Consider the following 19,993-nt stretch of genomic DNA (forward strand, 5'->3'; position numbering starts at 1 on the left):
GAGTGCGGGTAGCATCCCAAGTATTGCTGGGGAGACCTGAAATCCACGCATTTCTGTGAAAAGCTCAACTTTACTTGCAGGCAAATCAATTAAGAAGCAGCCCTTGCAGCTAAGCTTAACTGAGTTCCTGTTTAAGCACCTCAATTACACTGATTTCATGATTAAACTTGCTCCGATTAATGGGAAAAACAGAAGGGTCAACATATTGGACAAACTGTTAAAGCTAATGAGGGAGGACACTGGTGTTTGTGAAGCGGCTAGTAGTGAGAGCCTGGAGGAGAAAAGGGAAACAGCTGCCTTCAGAAAAGAACTAAATTAAAGTACAGGAGCAAAAAGTAGGGGAACATGCTGGTGTGCTTCAACACGTCAAGTGGCAACACAGAAATGCTGCATGAATATTGATCATCTTACTCAGCTGATTAGTACCCTTAGGTTATGTCTATACCAGTGTGTAATATAGCCCCAGGGAGTGAACCTGGGTGCCCAGTCCCTGATCATCTGCTCTACAGAACGTATTAGTGTATTATATTCTATACTATCTTCTGGAGTAAAGTTGTTTGCGGTATCCACACTCAGTAACTAATTGCTCCTGAAGGACCACCATGCTCCTGAAGGACCACCAGTTGAACAAGGCTGTCCACTAGGGTACCCTGCAGGAGCTACACGTCTAGGACACTAGGGCACAGGCCCACCAAAAACACCACATGGTCTGGGCCATGTCTAGCTAGATGGCAACCTGGCATTTTTGGAAGGCGTTCACCTGGGCTAATACCACTTGGCTTCTGTGCCCCTGGCACTTTTTACTGTGCAGATGTAACCGTTCCGTTCATTGCATCGCTTTGCTCCTTCAGCAAACGAACACGATAGGCTGATATTCCGACTCCGAGGCAAGAGACATGTTTTCAGCCAGTTTATGGGGGAGAACTACCATTCAGAAGAAATACATATTTTGGTAACAGTATGTGCGGCAAGGGCACCACAGAAATGAATTGTTGTTTCCATCGTACTGTGGCAATGGGGGTATGTGTCTTCCTGATGGGGCTGGGGGAATGCAGAAACAATAAAGGCAATGTGTCAGGCTTTTCCAGGTCTAATCCTCCCTAGAAACATTAAAAAACAAAAAAGAAGAAAAGTAACAAATATCTTAAATGATGTGTTTCTTGGGAACTAACAGCAATACTGGCCACGTTATTTATTTCCTTTTTGGCCTGTCTGTTCTCCTCCGACACGAAGGCTCTCAGTAGTATGTACCCTACTGCTTGTGAGGCTCTGGTCTAGACTGTACTAATGCAGTTTAAAATGAACTCTCCGAAGTCTGTCATTTAAAAAACGTGGATCACCTTATGGATCTGACTTAGGGCACAGCCGTGTGAACAGTTAATCAGCTCAGCTGTATTAATTCAGGCTCTAGGGGGGAAGGTGGGAGTAGAGTGAGACCAAATGACTTAAACCAGATCTACTGCCAGTGGAGCATGAAGCTGTGCCCTCTGTGATGGCAGTTGGTGGCTAAGGGAGGTATGGATGTATCCGCATTACTCAGCCAGTAATTCCAGTCACATTGCTACAGTTCACAGCTTGCTTGTTTCCTCGAGATCCTGTGCTCTTCAAGCTGGGCGTTCTCTTTGCCCTTAGTGATATCCCCCATTTGGGAGCTCATCTCCCTGTGAAAGCTCATTGTTAGCATTAGGCCTATATGCGGTGCTGAAAATAAAAATTCTACAGCACAACAGATTTGATCGCTTCATTTTCTTGCCTAAAGCACGCTGTGATTTCTTCCCCTGTTTGGCTCCGTGGGTGGAACAGGCATTTCAGTATACACTGCCACGTTCATTACAGGGAGTTCTTCCGCGCTAGAGATATTAACATCTTTGTTATTACTGCCAGTTCTCTCCTCCCCCGTACCAAGCAGTCGCCTGAGCAAGAATTCCTTTTAAGGACAGACTCCCAGTAGTAGTATTCTCCTCCTCAAATTGAGGAAGATCTCTTCAGAGGTCAGTTCCTTCTGCTTTCTCAGAATCCTGCCTCCCCCATATTTCTTAGAAAGTCATTATTAAAGATGTCAAAACTACCTGCAAAAATATCACAGAAATTCTAGAATTCAGTGTCATAATTACCTCTTCGTAATCATTAACAACTCAAAACCGTATTGTTTGAGTTAAAAAGTTTTATGCAAGAAAAATGTTTAACATTTAATATAAAATCAAAGTTTGACATAGCTTATTTTTCAAATGTCATCCTTTTTCTGTTCATCAACTGACAATTAGAGGATCACAATTAAAAAAGTAATCCTAAATACTTTTAAAAGCCTTATAAAAACATTCATAAAGTGCCACCCACAAAAGCACCTAAACAAGAATCTGAGAGAAATACCTATTAGGATGTTAATTTACTTAATTGCTGCTGAGGACTAAGCTGACAGACAGCAGTGTAATTTGTGGAACTGCCAATTTAACAACCATACAACCCAGCAAAAACACCGTTCCATAGACGTGGCCCCACAGAGCATCAGCTGGGCCCACAACATGTACGCAGAGGCACCCAGCACAGTGTTGTGGCGTTTTGAAATAAATAGATGCTAACACCACCTAAACCCAAGAATACCGGCAAGTGGGAGATGTGGATTCTAAGGGGAGCGATCATAAGGCTGTGGCCTTACCGGGAGGGCGAAACCCAGGCAGCTTGTACAGAAAATGGGTACAGATTTTAGCTGGTTTTTACTGGGATAAAAATCACTCCCCACTAGAAATAACAGAAAAAGGCACTGATCCTTGGAACGTCTCTATGTTCTCCTCTCTGGCCTTGAACGTACCACGCTGTAAGCACCTTTCTTCTCCCCATCCCCAAAAGAGGGGCTCAGAACCACCGCACCGCAGTGAACATGCACTAGTTCGTTCGGCGGCGGCCTCCCTCTTTGCTCCACTGTCTGGGCGGTGCTGACAAACAGATTTACCCAGGAGAAGAGGGGACAGGCTCTGACGGCTCCCTCCCCCAAAATTCACGCCCCGTGTGAGGTGTCCAGGGAGCAGCTGTGTGTCTTCCCAACACCAGGTAGCCGCCTGTGGTCCACACGGCGTTCTCCTCTCCACCAACTACTCTGTGTGGTGCTTCTGGTGGCGCACCAGCTGGGGCTGGAACCGAAAGCTTTCCCCACACTGGCTGCAGCGGTACGGCTGCTCCCCAGTGTGGATGCGGGTATGCTTGATCAGGTTGGAGTTGCCACTGAAGCCCCGGCCGCACTGGCTGCATTTGTAAGGCTTCTCGCCAGTGTGGGTACGAGCGTGGTTAATGAGGTCAGAGCTCTGCCCAAAACGTTTGCCACACTGCCCGCAGGCATAAGGCCGGATGCCGTCGTGGGCTCGCTGGTGCTGAAGGAGGTGGGAGTGCTGGCTGAAGCTTTTCCCGCAAGCTGGGCACTTGTAGGGCCGCTCGCCTGTGTGCATACGCTGGTGTTTGATGCAGGTGGAGCTGTCGCTGAAGATCTTCCCGCACTCGCTGCACACGTAGGGTTTGAGCCCGGTGTGGATGCGCTGGTGCTTGAGGAGGTTGGAGCTCTGGCTGAAGCTCTTCCCACACTCGGCACAGGTGTAGGGTTTCTGGCCCGTGTGGACCCGCCGGTGCTGGATGAGGTGGGAGCTCTGGCTGAAGCCCTTGCCACACTCCCCGCACAGGAACGGGCGCTCGCCAGTGTGCATTCGCTGGTGCTGGATGAGGTGGATGCTCCGACTGAAGCCCTTGCCACACTCGGAGCAGATGGTGGGCCGCTCTGCACGAGGGGCTCGCCGTGAGGCTGCTGCCACCCTTCTCTCCTGTCTTTTCACCAGGCTGATATCAGAGCAAGGCAGCTTAGCCTCCTCTTCGGCCTCACAGTCACCTTGCTGCGCCTCTGGGGAACTGCGCCGACTTCCGTGGCTGTCCCCCAACTGTTCCTCTCCTCCTCTGGACCCTGCTGCCAACATGTCCTGCTGATCTGTGCTTGCAAGGTGATCTGGAAGGGGACCTACCTCACCACCTGGAAAAAAAAGTACGACTCTAACTGTGATTCTCGCTGGGAAGTGGCACAGCAGAGAATGAGCAAGCTGTTCTCCTAGGAAGCCTGGTCTGCACCACGTAAGAGAAGCAGTAAAGGGAAGACTGGGAGCAAGTGGAAACCTAGCTGCAGGAGAGGCTGTATGGCGTCATCATGTGACCCAGAGCAGACGTGCCACGAACAGCAGAGCCAAGGGCAATGCAGGTGTCTCCTTGCCCCCAAGAAATCTTCACATTTTGTCTTCTTAATATTCTGTCTTCTTATACATACTCTTAACAGCAGGTTGACAAAGGCAGGCTGTCTGCCTGCCCTGAGGGGGAAAGAGCAGGTCTCAATATGAGCTGCATGGAATAAAGTGGCTTAAATAACACGGAGGCAGCTCAAAGAGCATTTTGTTTGCTCTGTGTTTGTAAACTTATCTAACTTATTCCTCACCCATGCGTGTCTCCTCCAAGGCCTCATGATCTTGTTCTTCTCCTTGGTCCATCTGGGCAGTTACGTCAGGTTCAGCAATCAGGAATCCTTCTCACAAAAGCAAACAAAAGTAATCTTAGTTGAATATTCAGCAAAAGCTTGTCATATGTCTTAAAATCTACTGTCCCTGCTGAATATGGGGAACAAGCAGAGTGGATGCATAAAAGAATGGAATCAACTGAGCAAACATTTAAGGACATCCTAAGCACTGCTGAGGTATCTGGTGTCAGATACTTTCTCCTTCCTTATAAAGGACATTCAAGGTTGCCCCTCTTCTGATAAGTGATATACATTAGGACATACACCAGACGTGCTGGACTCAGAATTGGTTGACAGCAATCATAGATACAAGTGTAAGCAAACAACAAAACCCAGCCATATTTACATTTCTTTAATAATGACAGCCACAAGACTAATTACTCTCCTAAGATTATTTTAAATGGAAAATGACTCTTTGGCCACCAGAACCTGATTTTCTTACTTGCTACCTCATCTCTTCTTTCTCCTCCAAGACTCTCAGGCTGAGGCAGCAAAACCCAACAAAACAGGCAATTTAATGTTTTGTCTACTCCAGCTGGATTCTGTTAGTTCCCTGTCTGGCATCCCTTCTGAGCTCCAACAACCACCATGAATGCAACTGTTGGGCAGGGTCAGGGTGCTTTTACAAATGCCATCAGCACCAAAGACAAGAATTTTTCCTTCGGTATTTACTATTTCAAGGCCAAACCCAGCCAAACAGTAAGCAACAGCAATTAGCATCAAGAGGGCAGGCATTAGCAGTTGCTGCAGAAAAAAATGCAGAAGAACAGAGAAAATACAATGGTAAGAAAAATCTCACTTTATTTTAAAAAGTGAGAATCAAAGATGGCAGGGAAAGGATACCACGTGGATGAATCTAGCACCAGAGACAGATGTGCATCACAGCTAAAGCTCAGATCACTTACAGGAATATTTTTAAAGCATTTGAGACATGACTTTTTTTCCCCTCTTACTCAATATTAGTTTGCATCACTTCAGAAATACACTCCCTGAACTCTGCTTCAAGCTACCAATCTCTCTGGACAACCAATACCTCTGGACAACTACTGAAGCTCCAGATAGAATGGAGTAACTGGACAGATGGGCTCTGGTGCAAACACACACTGTAAATGGATGGGTCCTGGACCACTGCACCCATCACCAACAGCTAATTAATGGCAGGTAATGGGAACTAAGGGATTAGACAGTGTCAGAATCAAGGAGACAACTCAGATGAAGGGAACAGTTTTGGACCTCAGTTTCCAGTCATTATAAAACCACCAGTCTTGAAGTCTTTGATGGCAAAGTGGCAAAGTCTAAGTGGCAAAGCTGGACAGAAAGAAAGGGAACAAGCAAAAGAGAAAGACTGCAATCTTGAATTGCAGAACCACGAAGAAAAAAATAATCAGATAAGCAAAAATAAGCCTTAGCAAAAAAAAAACAAAAGAAGCTTTAAAGGTTAATAATCTGGGTCCCTACTCTAAATATTTGCTGAATGCTGAAGTGGACCACCCCTGCAGACAGATCATTTCTGGCAGTTCCAAGACGATATACAAAGGGAGATTGCCTTCTGCAGCCCTACAGCTCTCAGGACTTTGCCACTACCGAGAATTTCTGCTTTGGCGGTACAAGCCGGCCAAGCTATTTACATGCTGCAATACATACCAGATGGCCCATTGCCACTCTAGAGCAGGAGAAGTCAAAAGCCTGTCCACACATAGACCTTGCCTCCAGGCAGCTAACCACAAACAGCAGGGTTTCTCTCTGAAAGCTGTCAACAAACAGGAACTTTGGAGGAGCAAATCCCTCAGCATCTCAGAGGTGGTATCAGCATCTGACAAATGTCCAGTAATAACCACCCGGGGAAACATCTAAGCAAACATACAAGGTAGCAGGAAGAGTTCCCTTCTGCAAAAATTTCCTAGCTTGGGTTGCCATTGACACACTGCTGCTATGCTCAGATTAGCTGTGGCAGCTCAGCAGAAAGCAGATAGCCTTTATACAATTATCAGGCTAGTCCAGAGTAAGGTTCCTTTCCCACGATCACAGTCATGTCTCTGTGAAAGGAGAGGACAAACCTCATCAAGAGAGGGGACATTCCTTCAGGGATTTCATCTGTGACTGGCAGAAGCATATCCTTGAGCATATTGGGTTATTGCTTGAATGTGGAAACTGAAACAGGAAGAACGTCTGTGTAGGTGGGTGTGTGGGGTTACTGTAGGCAACATCCACAGCTTTACTAAAGCAAGATATGAAGGATATCTAATTTGGACCTCCAGCAGGGGCTTTGCAAACACACCATACTGTTCCTGGGGCCTTGGCTTTAGTATTGTGATAGCATATATAGATTTTGTAGCTGGGTCCTACAATTTATGTTCTTTACCTTAGCTATTTGCGAACAGCTACTTATTTTCTCTTCCAACCACTCAGCTCTGTATTCCTCCTGTGGTTGTACCAAGCTGTGGAACTTATGGGACTCATCCTAGTGCAGAGCGCCATACTTTCAGTTTCTCATGCTCCTCGGGATCTTGCAGTCTGCTCCTGAAGTGCTGTCAGGGGCTAAGCGCTCTCTGCACAGTCATGCCAGGCACAACAGCACAAACCTGCAATTCAGAAGAAGGCGTTCAAATCTTCCTTCCCCCAATTATTATAATAATGCTTGCAGTAAAGTCAAAAGGTGAAGATGTTTTAATTATGCAGCTGCACAAATTTGCCCAGCACATATTGGTTTTGTCTTGGGTGTGATGAGAAGCCCCTTCCATGTACCGTCAGATTTGTTCATAAACTACAGCGCTTGTCAGTGACTGCCTTCCTGCCCCGCTCTGTGCCCAGCTAGGGATGCTGGGGGGGGACTGGGAGACGGGCGCAGGAGGCGGAACGGGAGGGCCGCTGCGGAGCGCACTGCCAAAGCACCCAAAGGTGCGCAGGGCGAGCAAGTACTGTGTAGCTTTTGGGAACAAGGATTTTCCACAGACCAGGGGCAGGGTGCAAAGCTGCCTGTCTGCAACAGCCATCAGAGGCACTGGGTGGAAACTGGGCAAAGATACGCATTTGCTCTGCGGCAGGTGAAAAGGGATGGAACGGGGGGAAACTGCATTACAGGTATGGGATGCAAGCACACAAGGATGGCAACTACAACAGAGTGGGGTCTATAAAAGGGGCAAGTTGGCCTTCCCCTTCTCCGAGCCGCATTTTTTCTTCTCCTCCGGGTAGCTCTTTCCTCCGCAGTGCCGACAGACAAAGCCTCAGGCGCGGGTTTAAAGCCCGGCTCCCAGCGCGGCTGGCCTCTCCCGAGAGCCGGCACAGACCCGCGCGGGCACCCCCGGCCCTGCCCCTCACAGCCGCCCTGTCCCCCAGCCGAGCGGGTGCGGGAGGCCCGGCCCCGCGGTGCCGTGCCGTGCCGTGCCTACCTGCAGGGCGCCCGCTCCCGCCCGGCGCCCGCCCCGCTGCGCGCCGGCAGCAGCTTCCTGCTCCGCGGGCAAAGGGCGCTTCCTGGGCGGAGCGGGAGGCGCCAAGCTGGGAGCCGCGCCGGCCTGGGAGCCGGGGCCGGCCCCGCGGGGAGGCCGCTGCACCCCCGCGCCCGGGGCACCCCGCAGCGCTGCCGCCCGGACCCGCGCCTCGCTGCCTGCGCTCCTTGCCGGGGGAGCTACACCGCCCCGGGCGGCCTCTCGGCTTGGTACCCCGCACCTGCCTGCCCGCTGAAGCGCGCCGGGGACGGGCACTCGGCGGGGCCAGCGGGAGGAGGGACGGATTGTTGGCGTTTGTGGCCGCTCCGGAGCCTTCAACCCAGTACCGCTCAGCAGGCTGTTGCCCAGGGGCAGGTCCTCGGGCACCCCCGGGTTTTGGAACGGCACTGCTGTTCCGTGGCCCGTGTGCAGAGACGGGCATTTGCCGAGGAGCTTCCCTCCGCGCGGTCAGGTGCTTTGACATCAAACTGTCAAGCGTAACTTGAGGGCAGAAGGGAAGCAGCTGCGGCGGGGTGCGTAGTACTTGTCTGTGGTGGAAAGCAACAGCACGCAGCAGCTCCTTGTGAGGACGCCATGCCATGCAAGGTGGGAGAGGGGATGGGAGGTCACTTTGTTTGGAATTATTGCTCATTTGGAGAGTTTGCCCAGGGGAAGGAAATGTACACGTGGTTTTACCACACGGTGCCTGCTGTCCTTAATTTCTCTGTGTAACTTGTACCTGGAGGGAAGAAGGTAGATGACTGCTATGTTATGTTTTCATGAAATGTGGTAGGAAACCCAAGAGATCAGGTGAATAAATGAGTTATTCCCTCACTGATGTCAGAGAAGTTCTGCCAATACAGTAGGTGACACAAAAAGGGGTTAACTTAGGCCTCTGCAGTTCTGAACTTAAGCCCGTGCCTGGAGACCCCCTTCAGGGCACTGGAACACCACTGCTGCTGCTAGAGAGCCGTTGCATCGGGGTGCACCAGCCAGCTCTTTCCCCAGGGAATTCCTGGCATGGCTCTGCGCTTGGAGCAGTCCCCGCAGCGTTCCTGCTTACCAGTATAAACCAGGCCGTTCCACTTGGATATACCCGTGGTGGCACAGGCCTCCAGCGCTATCCCAGCTGGCTGCTTTCTTGTGCGGCGTCGGGGCATTCGTTCCCTCGGCCTCGCATGGTCGGAAGTCTGATTGCGGGGGGCTGCAGCTCAAGCCTGACAGGGACCAGCCATCTGTAAGAGCACAGCTTTTCTTGACGTGGCAATCTGGATGTTTGCTGTTTTCTTGCCATGGTGACATTTGGGTTTCCCTGCCAACTTACCAGGGGACTGGGAATGGGTTTGAACACGGAGGAAGCCACCCTGTGGCCACAGACACAGGCAGGAGACCGCAGATGTGCTTCACTCCACGAGGCCATAAAAAACAAGCAGCTTTTCACCGTGGCCCCTGTATCCCAACTGATACATACACTGCCTTTTTAGGTGGTGGTTTTTTCAAGCCACCACTTGCTCCAAGGTGATAATACAGAAGATTACCCCACCTTTCTGGGAGCTAAAACACCCAAACACGTAATATGTGCTTAGCTGTGGTACATGGCTGGCCATGAGATGAGGACTCGGATGAGGGCGCAGAAAGGAGTGGTTTTCCAGGAATCTGGAAATCTTTCCTGCTAACAAAATGAAAAATGTTCTCAAAGCTTCCAGACTCCCTTTCCACTTCAAGCTATTGTTAGCAGGGCACGAATGATTTGAATTAGTCAGAAACCTTAGTGACTCTGTGCCCTGAACTGTATGGGAATTGCAGTAAGAGAAAAATGAACGGGGTTCGGTTTTGTCATGCTGAGGCTTTGTTTATTAAGGTTTAAGCATCAGTTTGTGTTAAAGACTTGCTCCGTTGGAGCAGTGATGACTGATACGGGCTCATTAGACTCGCAGTCTGTAATTTCACTGGCTGTGGACAGGTGGAGAAATGGTCGTCAACAAGATAAGATGGGAATACTGAAATAGAATGAAAGGGAGAACATAGCCCCATAGATTTACAAAATAGTATGACAGGCCCATTGCTGTATCCTTGTCATGCCTGTAGCATATAGCACATTTGCTTAGAAGTGTGGAGGGTTGAAGGTCAATATGTTCACAATCAAAGTACAAATGTATGCAAAAGAATGAAAGAGGAAATTAATCCTGGTTGCTGGATCTCCATCCTTAGAGGTTTTTGAAACTTGGCTAGACAAAGTCATGGCTGACCTGATCTGGTGCCAGTGATAGTTCTGCTTTGAGCAGGAGGTTGAACACCAGAGGTCTCTTCCAATCAACATTTCTGTGATTCTCTGACCAAGATATGGGCAATTATGGGTTAACATACACGTAGCATCCTGCGGACAATTCAATAGTTAAAAGTTGGTAAGTTGGGAGAAATCTTCCAAAAAGGGTTTGGCTGTCTTAAAAATGCATAAGCAATAAAACACACAAATTGGGTAATGTGACCATATTTCAAGGAAAAGGGAAAGAAGCAAAGTGTCTCCAGGTTGATAAAAATAGTAAGCCAGCATTTACTAGATCGCTATTAAAATACAACTGCCTGAATCTAGACAGATGCCGTCAGAAAAGTTCTTGCATTTCAAAATAGCTGTATTAGTTCAGAAATGCCACCATGTCAAGACTTGGCTCCATTTTTTACTACTTCAGAGCAATTTCACTGATGATTTTGAACTTTATCTGGCTAATGATTTGCAAGTCTCCTTTCCTTTTTTTTTTGTTTTGACAAAGCTGATGTGTCAGTTTTAAAAGGTTCTATGCATTTAGTGTTAAAAGTATTTTGTCTTTAAAAAGCCCACAATGCTTAAATAGTTGAAATGACCAAAGCCCCATGTCTAATGAAGAGCTCGTTGGAGAAAAGCAATGAAAAAGCCCTGGTGAGAATGTCAGTAGGTAAGAAGTATGGGAGTAACATATGTACATATGGGAGTAACTGGTTTTCCATTTTGCAGTATGCTCTAGCTAACCTTCAGCTTTACCGTTCTGGTATTGTAGTGCCGAAAGGAATGCCATACCTACCCCGCAGCCTTTACAGTAATTCATTTACACCAGCAAAACTGCCACCTGAATAGAAGGAAGGAAGTTTACTAAAGACATTTGAAGGATTGTGGCTGCCCACTGAAGACTGTTTCTTAAACTTACGTATTGATCAAGTGTTTTCACCTGCACTGAAAGAGCTTTTGGTGCGGAGTGATACATTAATCGCTCAAATGTAGCGCACTGACACTCTGCACAGCTGCTAAAAGAGAAATAAACGAGAGCAATTTGCTGTTTTACTCTTCTTCAAGCCCATTTGATAGGAAACCGTACTCCAAGTATTTCAGCTCCATCAACACGTGCAGTTTTCCATAGCCTAGATAAGATTGCTTGTTAACACTGCAAAAAGTTAAGTAAGTGCAGTGCTTTCCAAGAAGAGAATGACATCCCTTGGTTTGGATTTGAAGTATTAAAGCTTCTCCCCCCCCCAATAGTTTCTGATGTGGGAATTACAGAATCACAGAGTGATTGAGGTTGGAAGGCACCCCTGCTCAAGCAGGGTCAGCCATAGCAGGCTGTCCAGGTCCATGTCCAATTGGGTTCTGAGTATCTCCATGTCTCCATTACATTTCAGGGAAAAAAATTACAGGAAGCAAACTAACACCAGATTGATTGAAAAATTGGAAAGCAAGCAGTTGCTATATCAATGCTAAAATGCAACTGCCCCAATCTAGGCATGTGCTCATGGAAGTAACGTGTAGCTGAGGAGACTTATTCTATTTGACGTTTAACCTCCCCCGTAAAACACAGTAATCATTGGGGGTTTGCCTTGGTACACTCTTGTAGACCAGCAGTCTGTAGCTGACATGCATGAAGGTTAGTGTCAGGAACCTGTGACAGACCCTTCCCTAAACGGAGAGTAGCTGTCCGTAGTAAAACAGAAAGAGATAAGGAAAAAAGCCGTTGTAGAGATAAAGGAGTGTAACAGCTGGGGGAGGAAAATCAACCAGTGAGTAAGCAGAGGCATTCCCAGCATTGAGTAACTGGAAAAAAAAAATAAGAGAGGACTAGAAGAACAAGCAAACACACCTGCGTGAATCTTTGCGTGAATTCATTGGAGACAACCCTCCTAAGGCTCCCGAGGTGGCCAATGGACTGGTGCAGGCTTGTTAATGGAGGTTATGTTTTATGTACTTATGTATGTACCCAATAAAACTTGCCAGTTAAAGGAGTGTCTGCCTTTATCTCAGTTACTGATTGCTTAATGTCCCGTTACCTAGATTTACTGCTTTGGCTACACTCTTACAAAGCCAAGTAGGGGCTAAGAACTGGAGAAACCCCAAAGACTGAAAAGCAACTGGGAAACTGCATTGAGGAGTCTTTCAACAGATGCTGAATTTTATCACTTCTTCAGAAGACAGATACGATTTAAATAGTTTGCTAGTTAAAGAGTCGAAATATTTTTTATTTAAGCGGCCTCTAAACCACTCTCTCGCGACAAATTTTACTCTCCTATGCAGCCTGTTTCCTTATACTGCAGGAAAGGGATACTCCCTTTCATGAGGTGGTGGCAGGTGATGCTTCTCCGTGCTGGCAGGGTGGTGCCCAAGGACTCGTTTGACCCTTTGAGTCCCCCTGGTTCATGGCTGTGGCCAGTTCTGCGCTCCTGTGTTCAGTCTTCCCTTAATGCATCTGTCACTGAAGGATTAGGAGTAATTGATGACCCCTCCGCCCCCCAATGCCTAGGAATAACCAAGAATTTTCAAGGACCTGTTACAAAGCAGTTTTCAAAAGCGGTTAGCCACGTGAAAGAACGTTTCTCACAAACAGGAACACTTGATGTCCGTTTCCCCCCACGACGAACCGTAGCCCTTGGCTCCCAGCTAGCTCCAGTGGCACTCCTAGAGCCAGCCCCTGCATTTCGGGCAAGGTCACTCGGCTCCCCTTTCAAAAGGAGGAGCCCAAACCTCCTTGTTTTTTTCATTAACAGCCGAAGGCCCCGCAGCGGGACTCGGACGCACCGCCTGCCGGCAACCGCAGGCTGCCCAACAGCGGACTGCCAACCGCCAGCCGGCAACCGCCACAACTCGCCGCCCGCCACTCATCCGATCCGCGGCGCCTGGCCGCTGCGCACCATGGGAAGTGGAGTCCTGCCGCCGCCGCGCCCGCCGCCCTTTCCCTTCTGCCCCTTGCTGGACTACAATACCCAGAATGCATCAGCGCGCGGGAAACCGCGCCGCCAACCCAAGGGGGCGAACAGGAGCTAGGCGGTAGGCGCGGAGAGGAGGGCGCGCATGCGCGGTAGGGACACGGTGTGTGTGTTGGGGGGGGGGTGTCGGGACGCCAGTTATTAAGTCTCCCGCGTGTGCCTAACGGCTTTTCGCTCCGCGCCCCGGGCCGGTGCTACTGCTCCTCTCTCCCGCCCTTGGGCGGCTTCTCTGGCCTTGCCGCCTCGGTGCGGGGAGGCGGTAGGGCTCCCCAGCACCCGCCGCGGGGCGCTTTGCCGTGCGCGCCCTGAGGGTGAGGGAGCTGACCCTGAGGCGGTCCCCTCGCCTCAGGGGCGGTGGGGCAGGCGGCGGTTAAGGGCGGCTGTCGTCCTGCGTCGGGGTTGTGGCACGGCAGGAGCCGGCGTGGAGAAGGGCGGAAAAGATTCGGAAGGAAAGGGGGAGAAGCAGTTCAGAGGGGCGGAGAGGGCCTGGGAAGAGACTGCCGGCCGAGGGAGCGTGGCTGTAGGGGGCGTGCGGGTCGCTGCGTGTGTGAGGCTTCGAGGAGCAAGAAGGGAGAGGGCAAAGTATCTCTTGCATCTGTGTGGCACTGATGGGAAGGGCAAAATGTAAGCCGTGAACTCTAGCTTTCCTTTTGGCTTACGCTGCCTGTTTCCATTAACAAATGGTGTTTGTTTCCACGGTCGCTGAAGAAGGACTGCCGTACCGAGTCCCACTAAATATCCACCTAAAGGCCTGCCTATAAGAAAGGCAAGCGTGGAGTGATGCTTCCTCTGCGATACCCTTTCAAGTCAAGTTTATCTGTGGCTTGACCTACAGGTTGTATCTGCAACTTTGCATTCACATGGTTGCAGCTGTGGTACTCTGATCCGCTTATCTCAGGAGTATAACTTATGTTATCATTTACATCAGTTTTACAGGGTTTTTTTATAGTGTTGTAGTTGCAAATGTCTGAACGTGATATTCTAGTAAACATTGTACTCTCACTCTCTTGAGTTTTCTGTATCTGCAAACAATACTACCTACTGATTTCTCGGTTTAAGCTGAAAATGTAATCTTAGTGGTCTAGAGGAAGAACTCAACATATATAGGGGAAAGCACCTCAAAAATGTGGAATTCTTTCAGTAAAGCACTGTAGTTTGTTCCTCACATCTTACAGTGAGGTGCTTCAGACTGCTCAAAGTATAATGCTGTCTCTCTTACTTAATTGACACTTCTGTCTGTGGGAAGAAGAAAGGCTTGCTTAAGTGTCATGGATGAAACACTTGAGAAAAAGGCAAAAGTTCTAGATCATGCCCTGCAATACTGTTTTGAGTCTGGCGTTGCTGAAGCTTGCAGTTGTCTACTAGTGTATTTTTAATACCCAGACATATTTCAACATTGTACTTGGTGATTTGTGAGTTGGTGCTCTCATTCTTTTATGTTTGTGTCAAACAGAGTGAACTGGGAGATCAGTTTCATTGGGGATGTAGAGTCTGTCAGGGCATTGATTAGGTATTTAAAAACATGCAAAAAGAGCATACTGAGCAGCAGAAGTTAGGCAAGAGGAAGTGACAGGTATGCATTCATTTTTCTAGTAGTTTTTTGGGAAGTAGCAAGATCGTGCTGATGTAGTCCTGTGTATGGAGGGACATCAGGCAGTTAACAGCATTGGGAAGCCTACCAGAGTGGGTGGAGTGAAAAGTCTTGTACAATTGTGGGAGAATTGGAAGGAGAACCACAAATGAAGTGCTTATTATCTATATTTGAAAGCTTGTTTTTCACCAGAGAGAACTCGCAACTCGTTGTTTGTACAGCTTTAACTAACTCTGCTTTGTTAATTTTTTTCAATTAGATAAATGTCCCAAGGTGTGCTAAGACAGCTAGATTTTGCTCTCCGGTATCTGGGGAATAAGATGTTTGTGTACTGAAGGGGGCAGCCTTTCCCCATTTCTTCCCTCAGGCAGCCTGGTGTTGCATTAACTTCATTTTCGGTGGTGGTTGATCCAGGAATTGAGCTATGTTAACATGGTTATTTGTTTAAATATGTATTTTGTCGCCCTCATCAGGGTAATTATGTTATGCAAAGTAAAAGATAGCAGCCTCGGGTCCCATTGCAGCTTCATTTCAATTGGAACTGATCGGCTGACAAGTTCTAAGTGAAACTGCATACCTGAAATTGGATGCACATGCCTTATCTGCCCAAAGGTAATGGTATATGCAAATTATTTGGGCTTCAGTGGTCTGTGGGGGCTGAGAAGAAATGATTAGCAAAGGAGACTTTTTAAACTGTTCAGGAAATTATGAGAATACTGGAGGCTAGCACTCCGTGAAGGTTTTCTGTGGCAAGCCTATCAAAGGGAGGCTGGAATCACTCCGCTGGTTTTCTCCTGAGCCTTCTCTGATTACAATGACTGCCTGAGGGTCAAATAAGCAAGATGAAGCTTAAAACAAAAAAGCTCAAATAGAGCTGCACATAAATATGCGCATAGATGCATGTATACCTGCACTCGTACACGTCTTCATCATAGCATGAGAATTATGAAGGGCACACTGATGTTAACAAGACTAGTGTGACTAATGGTGCAAGTCAACATCTTTCCACTTTGAACCCAGGATAAAGCTATAGCAAAAACGCAGACTACCACTATTCAGCAAGTCGTGCTGCTGTTTTGGGCTGTGTAAAGACTCAGCCACCTACTGACTACCTAATAAACATGCTGCCATTTACCACATAACAAGGAACATCACCAGTTTAGTGTGGCAGGAAGGAGGAGGACCTGTGCCATCACTGGTAAATCTGCAGTAGGTCGAATGGATGCCTTTGGTGGACCTGAACTGCTTGTGGAGCTCATTTAATTGGTCTAGATGCAGACTACCATGCAAGGATTGATACCAGGGAGGGTGCATCTCAGGCAGTGCGCTGTCCATCTTTGTTACGGCAAAAGATGTTGATTATCGGTGTAGCTGCTCTTCTTCAGAGATCTTTTGAAGCTGAATGATGTTTGCTGCTGATGGCGCTGACAGACATCTGGCTATTTATCTGGCTTCATTAAATCGCCCTATTCATTTAGAGCTCTTGAGTTGCTATAGGACTGTGCATGGTTTAGACTTCTTGTTTTTTCTGTCTTTTCGTGCTTGTTTCTTGCTATTAATTTGAATGCTTTTGTGTTGAAAGAAGCTCGTTTGCTGTTTTTCCTCCCTTTTCTTTTGAATGCGTAATCATAGGTTGTTTGTTTTCAGAGTGCTATGGTTTTCACATTCTCCATATTTGCTGAAACAAGGCAGTAAAGATGATCCACAAAGCTGTATTTTGTGGTCAAACACATATCCAATGAAGGTAGCAACAAAGGTTACGGAGGCTTTCTGTCAAAGTTTGCACACAAGAAGTGCTTGACTTGTTGATTGTATGGCAGCATATATTTTTAGTCAGGCTGAGGTCTTGCAGACAGTCGCCTTTGAGATCTCTCTCATTTCTATATGAGGCAAGCCACAGCAAGCAGTTATTTTGGATAGTCAGTGTGAGTCAGCTGACATTCGCTTCATTTTAAGGCTCTTGGATGTACGCTCTGCTATGACCCTGTACTTGCTGAGTTTGGGTCCATGGTGTTGCTTGACAAGCAGAAGGAGGCAACCTGCTCTCCTCCTCGGAAGTTCTGTCCATTTTCTTGCTCATCCTGGGTGTCAGCTCTGCCCTATGTGTGGTTTTCCTTGTTCCGTGTTGAAGTAGAGGCAGTGATTTGGGGAAAACCGTGAGACAGCAAAGACAGGTTCAATCAATAATCTGCTGCTCAAGTTGCAGCCTTGGTGTGGCGCATGTACTGCGCAGGGAAACTTCACCCTAATTTATGGGCTGTCTGTCAGACTGGGAAATTAGATTCTGTAAACTCCAGAAATAAATTTACTTTCTGAGGTGACCACTCAGCTGGCAGAGATGTGTTGGAACCACGGACTTTTCTAGAGACTTACAGGAGTTTGGCTTCTTCACATATGCTCCTTTGGCATATCAAGAAGTGCTTTGCCTGCCTGCTGTGGCTTCATTTGGTTAGTCACCTACACGCTCAGGCAAAAGTGGAAGCTGAGCAGGATGCACGACACTGCTTTGGGTTGCTCTGTGGTGTTGTGCTACTTTACATAAATTTTGTTTCCTCAGGGAAAGCTCCGATACTGCAGGTAACTGTAATATAATTCTCTGTTGCAGACATCATCATGCTTTTGATGACAAAGCTGTGCACCTTACCAAACACAACTAAGCTTTTGCAGTGTTGGAGTATTTTTGCAGAGAACAGTTGTACAGATGTGCAAGTCCATCTCCAGCAACAAATCTTCCTTTGTTGACCTGCAGCTACACCTTTCCCCTGGATTTCTTTTTGCTGTGAAAAGTCATCTGATAGTGCTAGCCTCCACTGTCACACTTGTGGTGTGGAAAAAAGGGAAGCTTACCCACAAGTTCGTAGTTGATACTGTTCTGACAGTGGTTGAAACCACAGGATTTTTTTTTTAAACCAAATAGCTTTTCTATCTGAGAAGTCTCTGTTCAGGTTCGGTAAGGAAATGATTAGCATGCAAGAATACTTCAAATTTCTCCTCACCTTCTTACTTCAAGGCACATAATTCACTAGGGATCTAAGCTAGCGGGATTTAAAGGTTTCCTGGTGAACAAGCCCATAAAGAAGTGTATACGTAATAGCAAAGAAAAGGTCGCTTGTGAAATGTTACCTATTTTCACCTTGCAGGCTGCATAGTGTACACTTGTTATTCTTGAAGGTAAGAAAATTTATTTAATTCTTAATAATTCCCTAGTAGCAGCATGCTTTTATGCTATACTGGGATGGAAACTCTGGTTTGATGTGGATGTGTTCTTAGAGGTTTATGCTGCTGGTTTTATTAGCTGCAGGATCAGGACAACATTTCAGTGTTGGGTTGAAACAAAATTATGTTCCCAAAGTGTTTTAGCTTGCTGCTGTAAGCTGACAGCTGCACTTGCTGTTCTAAGTAGCTTCTGCTTGAAATTAATTCCATTGGGAAATAAAAGATCTCAGCTAATGGAATTACGTCAGTATATTTGGAATATGAAAAAGCCAAGCAATTAAAAATAGAGTATTAATTAAGCTTACAGCTTCCTCTTAAAGATTTAATGTTTGAAGGAGTGCTGTAGTAAACTCTAGCAAGATAATACTAATAAAACAAATATAATTTGTCAGAGTTGCCTTTTTAGATATTATTGATTGAGTATGAGTTGTGTCTTCGTATTTACAAAGAATAAAAATGGCTGAATCATTAGCTGTCAGGAATACTTTTCAACATGCATCAGGTTATGCCATTTGTGGCTTTATTTCATCAAAAATCTCTTACAGGAGTTTGAAGAAATTTCTTACTTAAGCTTTATGAAACTGCTAAGGAGGAAGACCAGTACAAAACCATCTGCGCATAAGCTATGGCACTTGGACAAGCCAGGGATTAGTGATTAGTTTAAGATCATACATTTCAGTAGCTGGATTTGGAAGTGAATCCTAATTTTCACTCTTAAATCCCAGCTCCCAGGTGATGTTCTCAAACCCATGCCATCGCCAGAGTTTCAGCCTGATGGCTGTAATTATGTTGAACTGTTAGATAATGACTTTTTTTCTGAGTTTTCAGCTCACAGTGATGTGATGACGATAGATAGGAGAGTGTGCAACTATGTTATTTTTGACCTTGACTATCCCCAATTGGAGCGGCCTTTTCGGATCAGCTGGCACAAGGGAAATACAGCCTTATAGCGCTGGACGTGTGGCAACACCAGGCGTGGCCAGCGCATTCGTGTTTTTCCTAATGGGATGTTGGGGCTCCGCATGGTCGGGAAAGAGGATGCAGGATGGTACACGGCCATGGTGTGCAACAGCTCTCAGCATTGTCTCTACCAAAAAAAATTCCAGCTGCGTGTGCATGATGGGTATAAATTCTCACTTTAAAGTCCTTGTCTCTTTGTGTTAGGCTGCCTGGATCAGACACTTGTTTATGTTACAATGTATAGATTGTGTATTCACGGTTGGCAGCTTCTGCCTTTGTTTTTGAGTTCATGTGATAATCTGGATGAGAACACTTGCATGTTATATTTTTGATTAAACGTTTGTTATACTTGTAATTAGCATCTCTACTTGTGCTACAAGTCTAAAAACAAGATGTTTGACTTTTAAACCCAACGATTTAAATTCATAAGTGTGCTCAGTTCTTATTAAGCTTCCTTGTTTAGTTATTGGGTGCTAATTTTAGACTCTGTTTCAAACAGTTTTTCTGTCTCTTTATCCAGTGCTTGAATTTAACAGCTAGAAAAATTAGATCTTTATTTTGAAATGTGTTAACATAGCTATGGAGGTCAACCCAGTCCAGTGAGGTTTACTGAAAGCTGCCTTAGCCTTCATGAAGTCTGATCCACAGTGGAATAATGTGGAGATTTAGGGACCTACAAACTGCTGATTAGGACGCTCCTCCCTATTCTGAGCATCCTGGCACTTGAGATGTTACAGTTCTTCAGGGGTACTATGGCACAGAAGGTCAGTCAGAGTTATGCGTTGTTCTGCCTTCCTGCTTTCCTCACTCTCATCACCACCCTCTGCTTGTGGTTGCAGGGCTGCCAGAGGGCCCACAAAAATAAATATTTGCTCTCTTTTCCCAATAACCCCCTGTCTTCCCTGTTGCCTTTCACTCTAGTTTCTGCATTTCAGTCAGGAGTAGAGGATGAGAATGAGTTTCCTCCTCACGCTGCTGCCTTGATATTGTCGGTACCCAGCAAAGCACTCTGGCTGCCTTGCCCTCCCAATAGCC

At 46.9% G+C, this 19,993-nt stretch overlaps 1 protein-coding gene across 2 annotated transcripts; it reads right to left on the reverse strand.

Annotated features, from left to right (window-relative positions):
• Nucleotides 1–2,156: 2,156 nt before the first annotated feature.
• LOC142091020 (uncharacterized) lies at nt 2,157–7,987 on the reverse strand. Of its 2 annotated transcripts, none has more exons than XM_075169749.1 (4): nt 7,930–7,987; nt 6,903–7,122; nt 4,463–4,549; nt 2,157–4,009 (listed from the first exon to the last, which is right to left on the reverse strand). In XM_075169749.1, exons 3-4 carry the CDS (start codon nt 4,512–4,514, stop codon nt 3,090–3,092), a joined length of 972 nt encoding a protein of 323 aa, XP_075025850.1. In that variant the 5' UTR covers nt 4,515–4,549; nt 6,903–7,122; nt 7,930–7,987; the 3' UTR covers nt 2,157–3,089. The 2 variants fall into 2 exon arrangements, with proteins under 2 accessions (XP_075025850.1, XP_075025841.1); XM_075169740.1 differs by having other exon boundaries at nt 4,463–4,552.
• Nucleotides 7,988–19,993: the final 12,006 nt, after the last annotated feature.

This window comes from Calonectris borealis, chromosome 1, assembly GCF_964195595.1.
Source record: "Calonectris borealis chromosome 1, bCalBor7.hap1.2, whole genome shotgun sequence".
Taxonomy (NCBI): Eukaryota; Metazoa; Chordata; class Aves; order Procellariiformes; family Procellariidae; genus Calonectris; species Calonectris borealis.